General features: G+C 38.4%; 1 protein-coding gene across 3 annotated transcripts in view; it reads left to right on the forward strand.

Moving 5' to 3' along the window:
• The first annotated feature begins 324 nt into the window (after window positions 1-324).
• Window positions 325-20,999, forward strand: part of LOC110829924 (uncharacterized) — a 79,101-nt gene continuing 58,426 nt past the window's right edge. For 2 of the 3 annotated variants that reach the window (XM_087342892.1, XM_087342893.1), the window contains exon 1: window positions 11,461-12,372. In XM_087342892.1, coding sequence (XP_087199018.1) covers window positions 12,213-12,372 — 160 coding nt within the window. In that variant the 5' untranslated portion in view covers window positions 11,461-12,212. Of the gene's footprint in view, window positions 523-11,460; window positions 12,373-20,999 lie in introns of those variants that run through there. The other variant, XM_087342913.1, reaches the window with a different exon arrangement.

Consider the following 20,999-nt stretch of genomic DNA (forward strand, 5'->3'; position numbering starts at 1 on the left):
TACACTTCAGGTTTGGTGGGTAACTTACACGTTCTACCTTTTCATTTGTTAAAAAGGGTTTCTCACTCATATGTGACAAGGCATGTTTCATTCACATACGAAGTTGCGGCTTTCTCTAAGGAAACAACGGTTTGCCATGTCGTGGGGGAGGGGGTGGTACCTTTAACCTGCACAAGACTTTACCTTGCAACTTTGTGATGGCGCCTGGACGCCATGCAGTCTGGACGTCTCCCTCCACTCGTGACGTCATAACATGGTGTCTGCGCAATGGCGCCATGAAAAGAATTGAACCATTGGCAGGGGGCGCGTAGGGAAGGGTGGGCGGTTAGTTTTGTAGCTGCGAAATGCGTGTGGTGAATACTGTAGTAGCTCTGCACCCCCAGTGCACAATTATGGGCGGCTGTGGTGAGAGTGAACCGGGATTATTCTAGAAGAACGAGAGACTAGTTACGAGTATGACGTAATAGTGATTGTGGATCCTAGTGGAATACTATCTAGCCTGCTGGTGAAACAAGTGAGAAGGTAAGATCTAAAAAGAGAAATGATTCTAGCTATACGTACTGCCCCATTTCTCAAATAACGTGTCCTCAATTCGTGCATGCAGTACTTCGATTAGAAGGTTATTGAAGGCTAAGCGCATGTCTACGTCAACAAACAGAAAACAGAGTGCAAAATACAAAATTGTGAAGAAATTCTTTATATTAACCACAAAGGAAAATCTGAGTTATGACTTTCATGTCAAAGTGTTTTTCAACCAGTGGTCTGTGTACCCGTAAGGGCCCACAAGTTGTGCCCATGGGGTCCTTGATTTGAATAGATTCTGCTTTTATTTTTATGTTTTCTTGTAAGTTTTATGCGTTTATCACATTCTTTACTTCCACTTTGGAGTAAGAAACACGACGAAAGAAAATAAACTATACCTTCTATCGTACATATTAGTCCATAGTTTATTTAATCAGAATGTATGGGATAATTTTTGATTCGGGGTCCACAGTGATGGATATTTTTACAGGCAGGATCTGAACCTGAGAAAAATCTTCTGGAAATTAAATTTTAAATGCTCAAGTTTCACGAGCTTGTTGCAGGTATACGAGAATCCACACTACTTTGGAAATACGAAGAATCATCTGTATGCATGTTCATGTTTTGTATATTACGTATGTACTGGTCATGGGTGATGAGCACAAGTGTTTCTCCTCGCGAGTTTGATATTTCCTTTCGACGATATTACGAATTGTATGAAATAGGGGAGTACAAATTTAAATGACTCGATTGTGTCAGGACGTCCATACAAAATTTCAATTATTTCAGACCGTCCGTTCTGTTGTTATGAAATTCGAACGACGATCATCAAACTTCAGTCTGATAACCTTGATTTTGGTTTAGTTGTGTTACGTTAAGTTAGGTTAGTGGCGCCACTATGGAGAAGGTGATGCGTAAGTCCGTCACTACATGCCGGTTCCGTGCGTACATTACCGATTATGGTGATTTACGTACATATATTACATACATTCGAATATGAAAAATATTTTTGTTTGTGACATTACTTCATTGGAAATTTTTTATGTATTCTTTCACGGGTAATTTATTATAGAATGCGTGCAGGCAGGAATCACAGTATTATATCCAATTACTGTATGACAGCGTAGTCTGGAGGTAAATTTTTTCCCCCAGATAATTAAAGTCCATCTGTACCCGTTACACATGAAGTAGCGAAATAGATTTCAGGGTCGAATCAAATACTCGCCAATAACAAACAGTCCCATGTTTTACATCACTGTAAACACGTACTTTACCCAGCTACGCTGTTTAAATGATTCTAGTTTATGCAGACATAAAGCAGACACCTAATATTTTTTATGGCGAAGACGGACGCTGTTTTCTGATCTCTGTTCTCGTCTTGACTCGCTCATTGCTCTTGTAATTCCACACGACATCCCGGTGCAAGAAAGCACAGGAAAAGGAACACGGCTCTGTAACAAAGTCAGAACTAGCCTCGTTCACTTACAGGTCGTGAGATCGATCGTACAAATCGGAAAACTAACATAAGCACTACTTTGCAACTTTATGTCGTAAATTTATGTTCTTTGCGAATTCCGGTAGATAGCGCCGTTTTGTTTTGTAGGTCTTTCAGTATTTACATAACTTTATTGTCTATAATACGTAGGCGTAGTATGGCGCCAGGTCGTGATTTTAAATAGAATTATATTCTATTCCTTAGCCATCTATTCACACCATCTCACGCAGAAATTTTAAATATTTTTGGATTAAAACTTAAAATTATACATTACGTTATTAAACATCTTAAAGTTATTTAGTTATAACAATACACAGTTTATGGCTGTATTTTTTTTAAAATTTGGTAAATGCAATGCGCGTTTAATTAATTATGAAGTAGCAACGATTTTTAACGTACATATTCATCAGCGGTCTGTACATTAAATTTGAAATTAACATGTTTTACCAGGTGGTTCCATTTGTTGCGTCTATATGAAAATTTTTGCACCCAACTTTTAAAATATTCCCCCCTTTTTAATAGATTTTAACCGGTATAGGACCGGGAGTAGGTTATAAATCCTCCCCATTTATACAATTTTCATTATGTTTTTAACATTTCATAAATATTGTATTTTGATGTAGTCAGTATATTCATAAACATTTTTAAATGAAATTTTTTAATGGTGAAGGATCGCTTTCAGTTTTCTACACAGGATATTTATTTAGCCTGGTCAGACCCTTTCAGCAGGGTGAAATATGGATGTAATTGGTGTGGTAGAGTGGGGATGATTGCATTAGCCATTAGGATTCAGTGACAATTTGAAGGGGTCGGAAAGTAATTCAATCATTACAATCCACGTCACGATAGTCAATTACAGGTGACCCGTAATTTCCTAACTAGGTGACAGTAAAATTTGTATTTTATACTAGGCTCTAAATACAAATTTCAACATCTGTAAAATTACAAAAGTATGTTTTACAGTCAACTTGGTGGTATAATTAAGCAACTAATATATTTTCTGTGTTCTTTAATTAATTTATAGAAACTTATTATTATTATAAAGTGTTACTAGTTTCCTCCATTAAAATTTGCACATTAAAGTACATTTAAAACAGATCTTTTAACCCCACCTCATTAAAATAGACGTTTACATAAATTAGAGAAATTTGCGTAATTATGATACTTTCAACTTCAGACTTGCAACATTGTAGTTCGTATCTTCTCGAAGCGTAGATTTTTGTCCATTTATTTATTACCATTATTATCACTTTTTTTAATTTTTAAGCCTACTTCTCACCAAAAGCTGTCTGATTAATTGAACATAGGAGGACGAGACTGATGTGACATGTAGCCCTCATGAGTTAATAACATTGATAAAATGTCATACTGACAATGTTTGGTGAATCTTAGACAAAATTTTTTACCGGACAGAATTTTATTGATTGTCGTTGGTCCATCGTCCGAATTGTTGGCTCTGATAGACAAGATTAATTTCGTATCGGTTGGTTATCCAAAATAAACCGTGTATGTTCTCAGTAGTTGATACAGAATCGTAAAATTTCTCAAGAATGAACCATGGACCATACATTAAGCACTGAAAGGTTTTAGGTAGAGTTGAAATGCTGTGATGTTTGGTCATAATTTTTAGTTTCTTGTTTATTTGTTCACACACTTAGTTTAACTTCACTGACGCTGTTTCACCTTGAGTCATTCAAACTGACAACAAAATGTCAGAGGAGTGCTGGAAACAATAAAAATGGATAAAAACAACTTTCTTGTAAAATGTTTCATCTCCATTTTATGCAGGATTTAGTGTACACGCGCATCTAGCGAACTCTATAGGGAGTACGTCAAACTCTAATTGTATTTTGCTTTTCAGTGGCCAGAGTTAAATTGTGCTTCATGTTCTATTTCCCCCTCTTCATCATTCTCGACATCCACTGCTGATGCATCGACGTTAATTAATCTGACCCCGTACTTAACAGTGTTTAGTTGAAACTCTCTCTTGAAAGCTTCGTCTAAATTTCAGGTGCCCTCTGCATTTGAATGTAATGGCTTTTCATATTTCTCAAACGTTCAGATCAACATTTACAGGCGTCAATTTAAAAAAAATGCTGAGAGTCATAACTCTGTACCAGTGAATTCCTTCATGAGTGATCCAAAATTGGAAAATAGTCTTCCCACCTGTCGTGTTATTGATGTCTGAATTGTCTCATAATAACAGCGTGCATGTCGGCAAATCTTCTATGCATGCGATATCAACTAAACTGCCGAGGCCGGACCAAAAACAGTTAGCAATATCGTCTACAGAGTGAGCGGCAGTACTTTGGCTAGTATTGACATTGAGTCAATAATTAGTACTCTGTAGTAACTACATAATGAATTTGCTATCGAAATATTATGTGTATATGAATAAATACAGAAGTAATTCACCATATGTTCTATGCCTGTGTCTCCGCCCATAAGGACTGTAAGAAAAGGCTATGTTCCTGTGTTCACATTATAACCGTATCGATCTTGGAGCATAATTCTTTTTGTTTGTTTGTTTCTTTGCTTGCTTGCTTGATAGTCGTCCGCTGATCAAAATATTTTCCCCTGTTTACGGAATCCGAAGATTCATTGCCGTGTCTACAACTTCACACCCCATTTCTTTTGTGATATTTTTTTGTATTTTCTTGCCACGCCAAACTCTTCCAAGTGGTCTCTTCCCTTCTGGTTTTTCGAATAAAATTGTATGTTCATTTCTGACCGTCCCCATGCATGGCTCATATTATGACCGTCTTATCTCATCCTTCGATTTGATCACTCTGAAAATATTAGGTGAAATAAGTCTCTCTGGTAACGACGGCAAATAATGAGAATATCATTCACGAAGACATTAGCAGATTAAATATGGGAAGTGCTTTCTGCCATCCGTCTGCTGTCTAAAAACATGGTGTTTAAAATAACAAAATTATTTATTATAATAATTTGGTTTGTAAGATTGCTAATGTAATCCTTGTACATTAATAAAAAAAACCAAATTAAGCTAGTAAGAGAATAGCAAAGTACGATTATTTCAGCGGTATGTTATCAGACTTCCCTACCTTCAATGGCCTCGACTGACTCAGGATAACTTCGGAGGACATGGATTCCTATTCGAAAGTTGTTCCATCTGAGTCCCTCTGTACGCTCCTTCAGTTTGGACCTAACCTTTTGAATCACCCTGTGTGTAGAGAACTTCCTACATGTTCGCATCCAACGATTTTAATGCAGCGTATTGTAATGATCTTTGTATTATATTCAGTCGCTCCTCTCGTGCTGGTTAGACGACCTGTGTATAGATGACAGCAGCTGCTATTGGCAGGCCGAGTTGATCAATATGTTAGGTCCCGTAGTTAACATTTCGTGTATTCCGTACACCCGTCATTGACATAGGGGCATCAGTCTGGACGTATCTTTAAAGATAGTACTGGATGTATGGCAATTCCTGTGTGGATTAATTTTTTGACGCATTCTTTTTTTATTTTGTCAAATAAAATTAATGTCAAATATATCGATAAGTGTGTCTCTTGAGGTTGTGTGAGGGGGGGTGGTAAATGTGCAGTGCGCAGTAGAAGGGAAAATAACAGCAGGGGAAATCTGGGAATTATAAGTTTATTTATGGTTTATTTAGAGACACTGCCAGTAGCTCATACTATAAAACATCGAATGAAAGATGATTAATAAATAATGCCTCTGAAAGTATGTAGAAGGGGCGGTCGTGACATATTTAAAGGTTTTTCTCCGTCATGTGAGTGAAGGAACTGGCGAGAACGAAGAAAAAAAAACTTCGTCAGAATAACCGGTCTCTGGGCCTAGATTTTGTCCTGGGACCTCCCGTGTATGAAGCAGGAGTGCTAAACCACTGGGCCGCGATATTGGAAATAAATAACTTCCCTACAGCGGAAGCTAAATGTACAGAGAAAGTCTCCTAGTGTCTCCTCAGCCGTTGGAGTGACTTGTTGGTTCAGCGCCAAGATCAGACCGCTTGCCAGTCTATTTATTTCTGTTGTTCCTTAATTAGAAACCGCTGTTGGGGTGTGGCTGGATGTCTACAGATGTCCCTAGTACACCTCCAAAATCTTTGTTTTACCAACGCGAAGTTCATTATTGCTACACACGTCTGATAAAAACCAGCTACAAATCTACCACCCACACACATTCAGATAGCATAGTATGCACAAAGATCATAATTCCCACTTGAACTATCCAGAGAGATCGTTACAAACCCATACTCGCATTAAGAGAACAGTTTGCCTATCGAACCGATTATTTTGACAAAATAAAACTCAAAGTTTTCACGGCGGGTACACAAACAAATTACCTTCAGACTGAAACCAGCCAAGTGCCTCACTTAGAGCCGAGGGAATGATAATATTCCGCTAGGTCAGGGCTATCTGACACCTCGTGGGGTGTTGATAGATGAGTATGAAGCAGTTATGGCATGATTAGGATGGGAAGCCGAGGCACTCGGATAAAAACCTGTTCCAACGTCACTTGTCTACCGAATAATTTAGTCTCAAGTAGGATTTTGTGTTTTCACCGCGGCGAGTCCGAAGATGGCTGTCTTCTGGGTTGTAGCGCCGTGTAGTCTGGTAGAAGTTTACTAACATTTCAAAGGTCCTTGCTGCCACCATCATCAGGGGGATGAGCTCTTCACTTCAAGAACTTTTCTCACGCTTACACCTACCTAACAGTATTACTGTACGTGACAATAATCATGTTATTTTGAAGCAAATTATAGATAAACTTCATGCCCTACTCAGGGCAATAACATTACAAAAGATTGTGCTTCTTGAGTAAGGTTAGGTTGTGTTGGCATAGCTTGGGTTAGGTTTGGTTAGGTTGAGTTAGGTTTAGTTACGTTAGTTTAGTTAAAGTTGTGGTTTTAGAATGGGTTCAGCAGTATCCTGGAGACTTCCTATCGTGTTGATCTGGCGGACGTATGGGTATCCAGGAAAATTGCTTGAAAAGTGCTGGAGAAATCCTAGAGAAATGTATTCGTAATGTAGATATTCTGTAGAAGTCCTTGACAAGAGTTTGAGAAATCCTGGAGAGGTTCTGGAGAAATCTTTGAGATATCCAAGATAGGTGTTGAAACGTTATAAAGAGGATCTTTAGAAGTCCTTGAACCGTTATGGAGAAGTGCTGCGGTTACAAATTGCAATATGAAAATGGTTCCATATTCTGAAATTGTGAATGATTGTTACACCTCAAAATAGTTCTTAAGTAACTATGTGTGAACCGTTCAACCAAGTTTCCTTTTCCTGTACAGATATTGAAAATTTTGTTTGGGTTTGGTTATGTTAGGTTAGGTTAGTGACACCCATGCTCAGAAGAACATGCGCAGTTTTCAGCTGCTAAAGGTAGATGTCGTTGAATTTTATTAAATTGCGTAAGTTTTGGCTTGGTTGAATTATGTTAGGCCAGGTCAGTGACTAGCACGCGCAGACTACGATGTGGAATGGTCATCTTGAAAGAGGACGACTTGATTGATTTACGTGAGTGAGGTTAGGTTAGGTTAGTTCAGTGACGCGCATGCGCAGGCACACCATCCACAATTTTTGGTTCCTGAGGTGTTGATTTTGTTTAATTTGATTATTTTAGGTTAGTGATGCACACGAGCAGACGACAATTCCCAGAGAACAATGTGCAATGATCAGCTGCAAAGGGGAATGTTTGACTGCATTTGGTTACGTTAATTGAGGATGGGAAAGTCGGGTTAGGTTAGGGAACGTTAGTGACTGCTGTTAAAATGTGTTAAATCGTGATCTTAGTCTGTGTAAGACGCTGTAGATCTGGGTGTTTTAACAGCAAGCAAGCTGCATCTGAACTTCTTAATTCGAACTGGATGTACAAGGGGAACGTCGAAGTGTTTCTGGAAATGGAAGAGGGGAGTGTTTATGGTGTGAATAACCCGTGAGCTTTTGGTCGATGTATGCACACGTGGTAGCTGTGAGGGGTAGGGACAAAAATAAACTGGTTGGTAGGCATCTGCTGCTACTCACTCGAGAATGGTCCAGGGAGACAGAAGGAAGGGGATGGAAACTGCTGTGTGAGGAAGACGCGGAGAGGAATGTTGGGTAACGTCCAAAACCGAATATTGTGGAGAAAAATCAGATTGGGATTCTCTTCTGTGTTGGGAAACAGGCACGGGAGAACTAAATTAAAGCCTTAATGAAAGTGTAAGAAAGAGGAAGTAAGGACATTGTGAATGTGAAAATTAGATTGGAATCTTAGTGTTCGCGTACAGCGCTCATTTGTTACTAATACATAAATGTACGTGGTCATTATTATTTTTGTGAAAAATGGCGAGAAAAATTTATGCAACTTTCAAGTTTTACTCCAGGAATATTTTTCATTAAACCAGTAAACAAGAAGGAAACAATCAGAATAACTGACCTGTTGTTTGTTTCGAAGTCCTATAGACCTATGTAGTCCACCTGTACAAAAGCATTTGTTAGACCAATTCGAAGCGAGAAATTAAAAATGAAAACTCTCAGCAAAAGCAGCGATAGTACGAATGAACTAGTTTTTAGTACGTACATGCATTAAGAGCGTTTAACCGAGTTTTTGATGCTTGTATGATTTTAGTCGAGACGGTTTCAGAATTTCGAGCCCAGATAGTTCATACTGAGGTTTTGTACTGCAGATTGCCACCAGTTACTTTCAGTTTCGTCCGACTTCTGGAGCACGAACGGAGAATGTTACATATTGAATGAAAAAGAGTGTTGCAGCTTTTGACTGCTGCTGGATGCTTCTGACACAGCACAGTCGAGATGGGGGCCAGATTGTATGCTACATGGTAGTACAGAGGATGTTTTATACTGTTGGTGGTAATTTCAGGGGTGTCCCGCTAGTGCCACGTTCCCCGCAATGTATGGGACCCGAGGTTCACCGCATCCAGAGATGTATCAATCCAATCCACATCATCAAACCCTCTGGTTTTTAAACCCATCTTAATGTTGTAATCCTACCTATGCTTAGTTCTACAAAGTTGTCTCTTTCTTCAGGTCTTTGGACCAAAATTTTGTAGGATTTTATATCGCTCCAGCTGGTTCTACAGGGTGGGTGGGAAGTAAGTAGGCATTGAGAAATGGTTATAACCTCTATATTTCCAATGCAAAGATAATAAAAATAATTTTTACATGTACCTTTTTAAATGGGAATGCCTACTTACTTCCCACCCACCCTAATGTCCCACCTATATCACCCTGCTTGATGCGATCGCGCTAATAATGTTTAATATTAATATTATATCTATATTTGCTAATTTGATTTGTCTTTGTTGTCATTATTAATATTATCCAACATTTTGGAGGACTATTCTACATCCATTTTTAAGGCTGAAGATTGAGGCAGTACATTCCTCCGAAATGTCGGTGTACATATAAGTCCACACAGCGTTACAGTCCAGAAGACCAAAATGGACATAAATCCTCTTAAATTTTAAGAGTTCACTTAGATGTTTGTGTAACTCCACTTATCTCGCTGAAGACTGGAACCTCTTAGCACATGCCATTAAGGTAAAAGCACTCTGCAGTTATGTGGTGTGGAGAAGGGGTAGTTCTGGAATCTTTCAGCCTCTCTAATTTGATTCCATTCATCTTTTAATATCTTCTTGAGACACGAGTATGATTAAGTGCAGGACAGAACAAAACTCTGCTTCGTAGATTTATCGATAGCTTGCGATTTAATTTCAGTGAACCACCTACTTATCAGGTAGTAGCTCTTCATTTTTCCCACACAATATTTGTGGGATTTGTATGATTCTCAGAATAAACACTGAATATTTCCCTAAACAGCATTTACCAGTTGAACCTTATAATGGAGACAATCTGTGTTTATTTTGAGGTACGGACTAAATATTAAGATGAGTTTCGTGCTTCAAAGAGAGTTATGTTTTGTTCCGGCGCCTTTGTTCATGGGTCTGTCCGTGTTTATCACAAATTATACGTAAACAAAATAGACGTACAATCTACTTTTAGACACAATAATATTTTTGTGATAGTAGTATATGAGCCGGTATATCTCAGTAAGTAACTTGAGTGGCTATGGGTTGGTTGGTTGACCACAATTCGATTTCCGGCGGAGGAAGAGATAATCCTTTCCGTCTAAATTACTGAGCATTTGGATTGTGTTTACCGGAGTTAATGCGACAGAAGCATGAAGCTGGCCATTCACCTGCATGTAAATCCAAGGTTAAGAAAGTAGTGGTTGTAGCACGGTGTGGTCTGGTAGAAATTTACCGACGTTTCGGATGTATTTGCTTCCTCCATGATTACAAACTTTTACCATACTACATGACGCTACAACCCAGAATTCTGCCGTCATCAAACAGTCTCAGGTTTTAAATTTTAGCAAATTTAAATCAACTGAAATCTGTCTGATTATTTTATGTCTAAAGTACGTTTTGGATGCATAACAAAAATAATGTAGTTGTTGTTTAAATTTAATTTAAATTCTGTTTGTTGATATTGTTTTATTTTTATTGGTAGACTGACTGGCAAATGTTATTTGGTAGCGCTGTTGAACATAGGCGATGTTCGGGCAGTAAGTGTCATTATTTTGCTTGAAGTTAAGAATAATATTAGCTGCTGCCGGCACCATTAATATTTGGAAGATAAGGCTTATGATTTAGTGCAGGTTGAAGGTAAAATGTAAAAATGTCCCTGGTGCTTAACTGTGCAACACGCCATGCAGATGTTTCTGCGGTGGTGGAGGGGTAAGTGGAGTGATAAAATAGTTCTGAGTTAACTTCAGGACTTCCACTTTCCATTCTAAAGATAAGATTGTTAGCTGTAAGTTACACAGGAAAAGGTGTGTTAGTCATTATCACTAAGTGAATCAGCCTTTGCCTTTTGCTACGTAGCTTAAACACTGGGAGTGGAAAATTGATAAACCTCCGTCGTATATGATAAGGCGAAATCACATTTATAAGGATACAGAGTGTGGTGTAAATATCAATGTCACTGCTGCCAACATAAATTTTGAAAAAAAAGCATAGTTTGAACCCGATACTAAGGTCACACTTTCACCGAATAAACTGTACTTATAGGACAAAGTAAATTTCAGATATTATTCCAGGAAATGTCAATTAAATTAACGTCTACTACTTCATTGATCATGAGTGAATCTCAAATATAAAACTTGTAAAATAACCTTAAAACTCTGCTTTATACACGTGAATCTGGGTTGATGGTCAGATTGGACCTTCAGGATCGGGTCTGGGAAAGAGCCCCTTGAAATAGGTCTCAAGGACTTCAGCTGTCTCACGTTCACCACAGTTAACAGATAGAGAACAGAGTTCTTTGCTTGGAGACATGTGTTGCACCCCTGGACTTGTTAATCTGGCGGCCAGCCCAGCAGTCGTGGGGTGGAGGGAACATAACTCTGGTAGCGTGCTGTGTGCAAAACCCAACTCTTTCTTGAGCCAGCGAGTGACTCAGTAGTACTCCGTAGGCCTAACAGATTAGAGGCAGATATCGTAACACCATCTCAAAAGTCACGTGATCTAAAATTAACGTTAATTATCAAGTGTTGTATGATTGGTTGTAAATATGTCGATATTATTTAGTGTGTTATTTGTTTACAAACTGTTTCAATAATGCATTTTATATATGGGCTTTCTTTTGAGGCTGTATTTTGTGCCAGATAAACTTACTCCGTTTTTGTCAAAGCAGAAGAGAAGCCTTCGTGTGTGAGTGTTTAAGCTTTGTTGTGACTTGATTCGTAATAATGGAACTGGAGGTTGAAATTATTAATGTCAGATGCCATCTGATGGATTTTATTGTTAAAACTTTCTGGCATTTCAAACAGAAGACTTATGGCATGTAGTGTGGATATTTAAAAATATTTTTTATTTTTTATTTTTGTGAGAAGTGTGATGGCAGTGCGGGACCTTCACTGTGAAATAAAAGGAAATAAACATAAAGTGAACGATCTTGTTTCGATTTAAAACATGCAGTACTCTCATTCAGTCTGTTTGCTAGTTACGTACATTATTTATTGTATGAATATTATGAACAGACAATATTGTGGAATGTGGAAGTTGATACGAAACATTTAAACAGCTAATATGTTAAGGTGGAGAACAATTAGGAAAATTAAAAGCATTGCCCTATAAGGTCACGGCCCTTACGTGTGTAAACACTAACAGAATTTTTTCTAATTGTTATGTTTTAATTCCGTAATGTTGGTAGTATTTTTCTGTGTAATGATGAAGATTTTAGAATTTTCCTCGGGCAACGTTATTGTTAACAATAATAACATCAGAAACAAGATCAGAAACAATAACATTAACCGCAAGAATGACATCAAATCCCATCAGCGCCATAAAAGATGCGGCCGAGGTAAGCACCATTCTTGTCATATTGTGTCAAGAATTCTGTCATTAAATAATCACGACACTGTAACCAAGAAATTTATTGAGGTGTGTAAATGTGACTCGCATGTAGGCTTTATTTATTGCTTGCGACCTGCTTTTCATATATTTGTAATACTGTATGTAGTACTCTCAAAAATATTTTGATATGACAGTTGTAAAGTAAGTGAGAAATTAGAGGATTACCTAACGAGAAACTTATTTATATTTTGGCCCCCCTAGTATTGTTTTGATTTTGAGTCTGGACTAGGGTTACCAGGCAGATGTTACAGAATTTGGTAGAGGGATTCCGGCTTTCAAGACCGAGAAAGAGGTAGGATCATAATTTTAAGGATATTTTGGGAGAAGATAGATGTAGAGGTGACAGAACCAGAAATTCTTTCGAGAACAACGCCATTTGTGCTACGTGGTAGATTCATTACTGCGTTAATAAATCCCGCCACTGGTCGTTATCTTGAGCCAGATGTATCCAATCGACTTTCGTGCACAAAGTTTCTTTTAAGATTAATTTTGATATTATTATCCTTCATCTACATGTAGGTCACGCAAGTATTTTCTTTTCTTCAGGTTTTCCAAGTACATGTTTGTATGAATTTGTCTTCTCTCTCATGCGTACACCTTAATTTGATCATTCAAACAAAATTTTATGAGGGTGCACATTTTGAAGCTTATTTTTACGCAGTTTTCTATAGCTTTCTGTTACTTCCAGTACGAGGGATCATCAAACACAAATTTAGTATTTCAAAACATAGCTCATTTAAGAAAAAATGCTAAAAATGTGTTTGTTGTATAATTTAATGTTAGCTTGAGCCCTTATAAATAAATAAATAATTCTTAAAATCAACACAATGTGTCACCGTTCTGAAAGATCAGTTGGCTGGTGTTGTTTAATGAGATAATGGCTGTTTCTAGTAAGAATCATATGCGAAACAAATAAATGTGCTCTGTGCACATCCTTAAACTGCATCAAAGTCTCTTCCGCTGTATGAGTAATCATTAATATATCACTGTTTTTCCTATACGCACGCTCAATTGACAACAGTGGCAATTTATTTTAGCATTTGAACAAGACTGAATATACAATATTTTTATTTTCCGTCTATACACAAACTTAAAATAATGTTGTTTAAAATTATCTAAAATTATAACATTCTCAGTAGACACTGCATCATGTTACATTTTTTGTATCGACGACATGTTTCAATGTGTATTACATCATCATCAGGTCTATCAATTTTAATATATTTTTTAAAAACTGTAGTACATTTTGCGTTGCGTTTATTGATTATTTTAATTTGTTTAATTTTAAGTTTTTTGTCTCTTCCTTTTGGTTTGGAGGTTGTACTTGGATGTTTTATATCGGGTTGTAATTGATGTGTTGTGTGTCCGATATTAAGAGACGGTAAACTGCAGTTTGTATCAATAAAACACAAACATGACGCAATTAAGATATAAAAAAAAGACTGAATATATTATAGAAGTTCGTTTGACATTCTATCGCATTATTTAATCTTAATTCGTTGTCTGTGATCAGATATGAAGTTGTCTACAAATGTTATCAGCTAGTCAGTCTTATCTCTTCACCGAGTGTAAACCTTAATTTAATACAGTGGGGAAGAGTTGTAAAAGTAATGTCTAACGCGGTTAAAAAATTATGATATCATCGTTCTAAAAATGTAATTTACAGATGTAATGAAATATTTAACGAAACACAAGATGGCTGATAAAGTATTTTTCTTTATTAGTGTTGCCAAAATATAGGGCTATATTTAATTCGTTTAGATTAGACCTGTTAGGTGTCTGTCACAGACGATCAGCACGAAAGATAATGTGTGTGAGAAAAAAAGAGATTTTTTAAAATTGTGTACCATATCTAGGGCACTATGCCAAAAGGGCGTATTACCAAATGACCGATTTACAGGACACTAAACTCTTTCTTCTCTTTGGTCCGACAAATGTGATGATACTTTCTTCTGGTTTGATACTCTCGATATTGAAATTATAAAACCACCTCTGTCAATAAAATATGTTCTTCGTGTTTCCTTGAGTCTGCAAGTGTTAAGATGTGCAAAGGAAAATCAATGGCCCTCTCTGTTTCCGATGAACTTTATCAGCAAATAACGGGTAGGAGAGTGGAGGAAATAAGTAATTCGGAACTTTATAATCTGTATTATTCGTCGAGTTTTATCACGTCAAGAAGAATGGACTGGCGGACACAGGTGCAAAAACATTGCAGATGTTGAACATGAAGTACATTGAAGCGTATAAACGAAAAACGTCGCTAGATGTAACACAATTTTTTTATGTGGTAAAGCATGCGGACTCTAATATGATGCTAACTAGAGTTCGCTGACCGTTGTGAACTAATATGCGGACTGACGCCGACTGAGGAACGTTGCACTAGATGTGCTGTTCTCATTAAGTTCTTTCCATGGCTTCATTCTCATTTTTTGTAGGATTTGAGGTTTCCGCGGCTGAATTCGAAGATGGCTGTCTTCTGGGTTGTAGCGCCGTGTAGTATGGTAGAAGTTTACCAACGTTTCAGAGGTTCTTGCTGCCTACTTCATCAGAGCGATGACTTCTGAAATGTTAGTAAACTTCTACCAGTCTACACGGCGCTACAACCCAGAAGACAGCCATCTTCATTCGCATTTAAATAACATTTCGCTATGAATGTTTTGATAAATATAAGGAACTTAAAATCATTGTACATCTCTTCAAGACATACGGAAATAATTCAATCCTGAGAGTAATATGACAGGATTACTTCTTACATATTTTTCGTTTTTCATTAAAGCAGCCGGTGGCCGTATTGTACAACGTTCCGGAAATAGTCTCATCGCGTTGGAAGAGTTTTAGTGACGTCACGTGTTTTGACGAGCACAATGAGGTTGATTGAAGAGCTGATGAGTGGTCTGCTGTCTTCTGCACTTACGTAAAGTTTGCCAGCCCTCGTAACGTCTGGCAATACAAGTACTCTAACGCTTTTAATACTGAATCGTCTCCATGCAGTTCTTAAGATTGTACCCTGGTCTTTCTACACTTGTCTTATCTAAATTATTGAATATACAGAACTATAATTTTACATGGGCGTAAAACTTGGTCTCTTGCCAAGAATATAGATCGAAGTGTTGAAGATAATATTTGGGTCTATGAAAGAGGGTGTAACAGGATGGTTAAAATTTCTTGCACAGATTCTTCATAAATGATGTTACGTAATAAATGTCGTTTGGGTGATCGTATGATGGAGAATGAGGTGGACCGGATAAGTAGGAGATGGGACAGAAAATTTTATTTCCAAAGAGAAGAGAATTTGGAAGATCTAGGCTTAGATGGAAGGTTCATTGTTAAATTATATCTTAACTACGAGGGTCGCTCATTAAGTAATGCCCCACATTTTTTTTCTCAGCCAATAATGAAGATAGAAAAGTGTACTTTTACATGCTTGAGATTTGATGTTTCCCGCGTTCGTGTACGGAGTTTCAAATGATTCCAACCGATAGCGGAGCTGTAGTGAACTGTTAAAATGGCGTCTGTGAACGACTCTCGTTACAAGCAACGAGCTGTAATTGAATTCCTTGTTGCTGAAAAAGAAACGGTGGTGAACATTCATAAACGTTTGTGTGCTGTGTATGGAAGCTGTGCAGTCGATAGGAGCACCGTTGGTCGCTGGGCTAAGAGAGTTAAAGCTTCAGGAAGTGAAGAAACCGAGCTCCGTGATCTGCCGCGCTCTGGGCGTCCTGCCACAGCCACCACTCCAGACATGTTGAACCGCGCGGATGCCATTATTCGTGAGGATCGGCGCATCACAACTCGACAATTGGCCCAACAGCTTTCAGTCAGCAATGGAAGTGTGATTGCAATTATCCAGGCTCTCGCATATTCGAAGGTGTGCGCAAGATGGGTTCCACGAAGTCTCACAGCAGACCACAGGATTCAAAGGAAAACGATTTCTTCTGAATTGTTGGAGCGTTTTGATGCTGAGGGAGAGGTCTTTCTGTCCCGGATCATTACAGGTGACGAAACCTGGATACACCACTTTGAGCCAGAGACAAAAAGGCAGTCAATGGAGTGGCATCATCCTCAATCACCGAGAAAGAAGAAATTCAAGACAACTCCCTCCGCCGGAAAAGTCATGATGACTGTCTTTTGGGACAGTGATGGGGTCATTCTTGTGGATGTGATGCCAAGAGGTGCGACCATCAATTCAGACGCGTACATCAGGACCCTGAAAACCCTCAAGAAGCGTTTTCGACGAGTTCGGCCTCACAAGCATCCAGCAGAAATTTTGCTCCTGCACGACAATGCACGCCCTCACACAAGTCTGAGAACCCGGGAAGAAATCACCAAATTGGGTTGGACGGTGCTGCCCCATCCACCCTCCGACTTTCATCTCTTTGGGCCACTCAAAGATGCTATCCGCGGAACAAGATTTGAAGATGACGAGAGCGTGATTCAAGCAGTGAGGACATGGCTACGTGCACAGGACAAGAGCTGGTACCGGCAAGGCATGCACGCACTTGTTCCACGATGGCGTAAAGCCGTACAAGTTGATGGGGACTATGTGGAAAAATAGTATGTGTAAAGGAAACATTGATTTATATTGTCACTAAATTTGAGCCATCTTGAATAAATATGTTCTGAGGAAAAAAATGTGGGGCATTACTTAATGAGCGACCCTCGTACGTTATGAAGGTGTGAGCTGGATTCAGCTGGCTCACTTTAGAGAGCAGTGATGGGCCATAAAAGTTTGGAAATTTCATGGCATGCTAAATGATTCCTGTCTTATAAAGACTGTACCTGTGTTAGTCTTCTGGGTTGTAATGCCCTGAAGACTGAGGCAGTATGTTTCTCCAAAACGTTGGTATCTGCCTGCTACAAGTCCACATGGCGTCACTACCAGTGAGAATCTCAAATATCACGTTATCAGCACTGTGTTCCATTGAGTTACATATTTAATCACATTTTCGGAATTTTACGATATGACTATGTTTTGAATTTATTCGTGTAAGTAGTTTAATGCCACCGTTGGTATATGTCACAGTATAGTATCGATAGGAAAGAGGTTAAATATATAAAATAATAAAAAACATCTAAAATGTAGATATCCCATTTTTAAAAATACGATTAGAAAATGTATTTTTCCGGCGCAAAATTACATTCTTGCACGGATAATCTGTCGAGTTTCGAGGTGAATCTGAATGAGTTGACGCAGACCACGACTGAATTCTTCTACTTCTCTGCCGATTCGTCGGTCGTAATTATTTTCTACAAAGCATTCGACTAATCGCAGCGTCAGTAAATACAGCGTCACAAGTCATGGATAGACGCATCTCGCCACAAGCAATTTTGCTTTCTCCCGTAGGCGAAAGAAGGCGTAATAATTTAAACACGAATCAACGTAGTCGGCAGGGAAAGTTGTTTTATTGTTCAAATTGAAGACCGTTTTTCATTCTTCATGGTTCACCACTGGCGTTGGGCGTGTCGCGCTCCTTAAGACTTCCTATCAGTTCCTTCCCATAACATCTGTATATGAGCTACGGTTTAAGTTTGTTTTAAGAAACTTCTTTGTACTTATTCCGCAGATTTATGAACGCCATTTACCAACATTGCTAAACCTTAATCGTTTCCTTTGTGAACATATTTAAGAATACAGAAAATTCAACATTGACATTTTATAAATTAACAACATGTCATTTGACATGTTATAAGGTCAGTGGGTGTATTTGTAGTACAGAGCTGGTGACGTATAACCCTAGAAATATAACAGAACGAATGAATGTTTTTCTCTGGCGGGAGCGGTCGTTAAAAAGGAAATACACAACTTTTATAATTTATCTGTCATGTCATTTCAAAGACAAACTGAACAATAACTTAATATAAAAATGATTCAGGTTTTATAAAACGAAGGATACGTAAACACACGCTATTAATTTCCGACATATGTCAAACTGGTGTAGTGCAATGCTCAATTGTATTTACCCTGCACGGTTTCTAAATTATACCCAAAATAACTGGGCCCGTATGTTCCTACCTCAGAAGTCGACCTGTAGTTACGGTGGCAAGATACAAGGTAACATAATGCGGAATATTATAATGTAGAATTTCTTCACCGTTACATCAGTTATTAAAAATCCTAACTAATAGTAGCTTGTACCTCATTTAGTGGTCGTGTCAGCTCGGGTATGTAGAAGGGTAAATGGCGGAAATTACTGATCATGACAACTTATAGGGACGATTAGTAGTAGACCGAATCTCTTTCAGCAGTCCCCCGGGTATGTATTTTCTTCAAAAACATTTGCGTGTCGGCTGTCTTATTAGCGGTAAATATTTTTTATTGCTTCCAGAAAGTAGCATGTAGCGGCTGTGTGTTTTTACCACGTAAAACATTGCGCAGTGGAAATTCTTCGTAGATCCGCCAACCTGATTCTCGAATATCACACGTAGAGACAGGTCAGTGGCGTATCCTGGTCTAGAAGTCAGGTCGTGCGGAAATGTAATGTTATTAATTCCCCCCCTAGCAGTTTCGCCACCGTACTAAGGTATTATTATTATTATTTTCAATATCATTATTCGTGTGATGTGTTTTATAGTAAAACATTTGTCAACGAAGAAGGATTAGAGATTTTCACGGCGGACCCCCAGAACACAACCTTAATTTGTCTACTAATATAATAGCCAGTGTCCGTCACTCTTAACTGGACAAGTGCGCCTTTCATGAGACGCGGAAAGAATTGAATTCTAACCCTGGCGGTTTCAGTACCAAGAAATGCAGACGAGGCTGTGGTGGGGTCAGGCGGAGTCTGCATTTGATGGGAGTTTTGGGCCAGGAGAACAGTTTTGTGTTTGTGCGTTTGGCAGGAATCTTAACGCTAGTTTACGTGAAGATATTTTAAAATTAGATTTGTGAAGAAATTTTAATGTACCCTCAGTGAGATTTGCGAAGATGTTACTGCAATAAACTGTATTGGGCCTACAGTTCAACACAAAAGATTTTCATTCCCGTTAACTCTGACGGGCCACATAATACGCTAGTATTTGGAAAACGTGCCTAAAGGCATAGGTTTAGACGGGACCTACATTCTTCGAATATCTGTAAATTCGCCCTGATGACGGAGGCAGCGAGCACCTCTGAAACGCTGGTAAACTTCTGCTAGAAAACACGGCACTACAACCCAGAAAACAGCCATCTTCTGTCTGTAAATGTGTTTGTGGAGATGCAATGAACTTCTCTACAGTACCTTTTAATACTTATTCCGTCATATGGCTTGACCAATCTCCCATTGTTGGACAATCCTGTTTTTTTAAAGCGTGTTTGAGACAGGGGTGGCTTAGAGGCAGATGTGGAGACCCTGTTGACGTCAGACAACTTTCGGATGAAGCAGGGTGGAATTGTGGCGTACCTTTTTTACGGTGTGTTGGTTCAGTACTAATTTCACAAGGCATTTAGAGTGACATAGTTGTATTAAAACCACCACAAAGTTTCGCAGCCTGTTTCCTTGCATTTTTTTAAGCTGAAACAGAATACTTAGTCATGTTCTCGTGTTCCTGTCTGCCCCTTCCTAATAACGTTTCAACGGTCTGACAAATAATCATACATCATGCTTAGTATGGACAAGAGGCCAGCCCACACTTTTACCTTTAATTTCCTGCAATGTATAATGTAGAATTATGGCATTGATGTGATAATAGAACTTCGAAAAATATAGAATTCAATAAAATGCTTTTTTAACTACTGATTTAGATGTTACCGTCATTCTAGCTTTATATAAGATAATACTTAGGCTATACACAAACATATCGTAGGCCGGTAGAATTATTTCACTTGAGATAATATCAAATTCCTACCCCAAACATATTTCACTAGTAACCCAGGTGGGTAGGAAGAGTTTTCATCTGGGAGGTTTTAGAAATCCTTCCGTTGCAACTGTTTTGTGGTGTCTACTGGCAGTAATCTCCAGTTTCCGGAGTAAGGAACAAACAGAGTTCGTATGGGTGCTCTGCTCATGATAGCCACATGGCTTCAAGATGGACACCGACTTCGAAACGGGTCTGTATCAAAAGTACAGAGGATTACGCATTTCAAACGGGTTCTTCAGTTGTTCTTTGTAATCAGTATTGTTGAACGAAAATGACAGAATCATGGTAGCAGTTGTAGTGGCCGGCTTTTCATAAGTTTCTGCAAATAAATGCCGGAATAAGTTAATTTCTTCAAAATAGACAGCTGCTGTTTCCTGCCCGATCCACAGTCATCCACGTTCAATAATATTTCCCCAGGTGATCAAGACATTCCCTGTCTTTTATGGAACCTTAAGGCTCTGTGTCGGGTTTACAAGAGCTTACTCAAGCCACCTCTCTATAACCGCACGGCCTTTTTCTGATCCATTTACAGTGACGTTCCCATCTACGCCAAGGTCTTCCCGAGTAGTATTTTCCCTTCAGGGTTTCAGAGTAAAATGTTAAGATGCATCTTCCCCATGCATGCTACATGTTAAATCCATCTCATTTTCCTTGACTTTATCAATAATCATAGTATTTTGTGTATGTACAAATTGTGGAGTTCCTCATTACGTAATTTTCACCGTCTTACCATCT

The sequence above is a fragment of the Zootermopsis nevadensis genome, unplaced genomic scaffold, assembly GCF_977971745.1.
Source record: "Zootermopsis nevadensis isolate Lab colony 2312 unplaced genomic scaffold, Znev_1.0 Znev_ptg000001l, whole genome shotgun sequence".
Taxonomy (NCBI): domain Eukaryota; kingdom Metazoa; phylum Arthropoda; class Insecta; order Blattodea; family Termopsidae; genus Zootermopsis; species Zootermopsis nevadensis.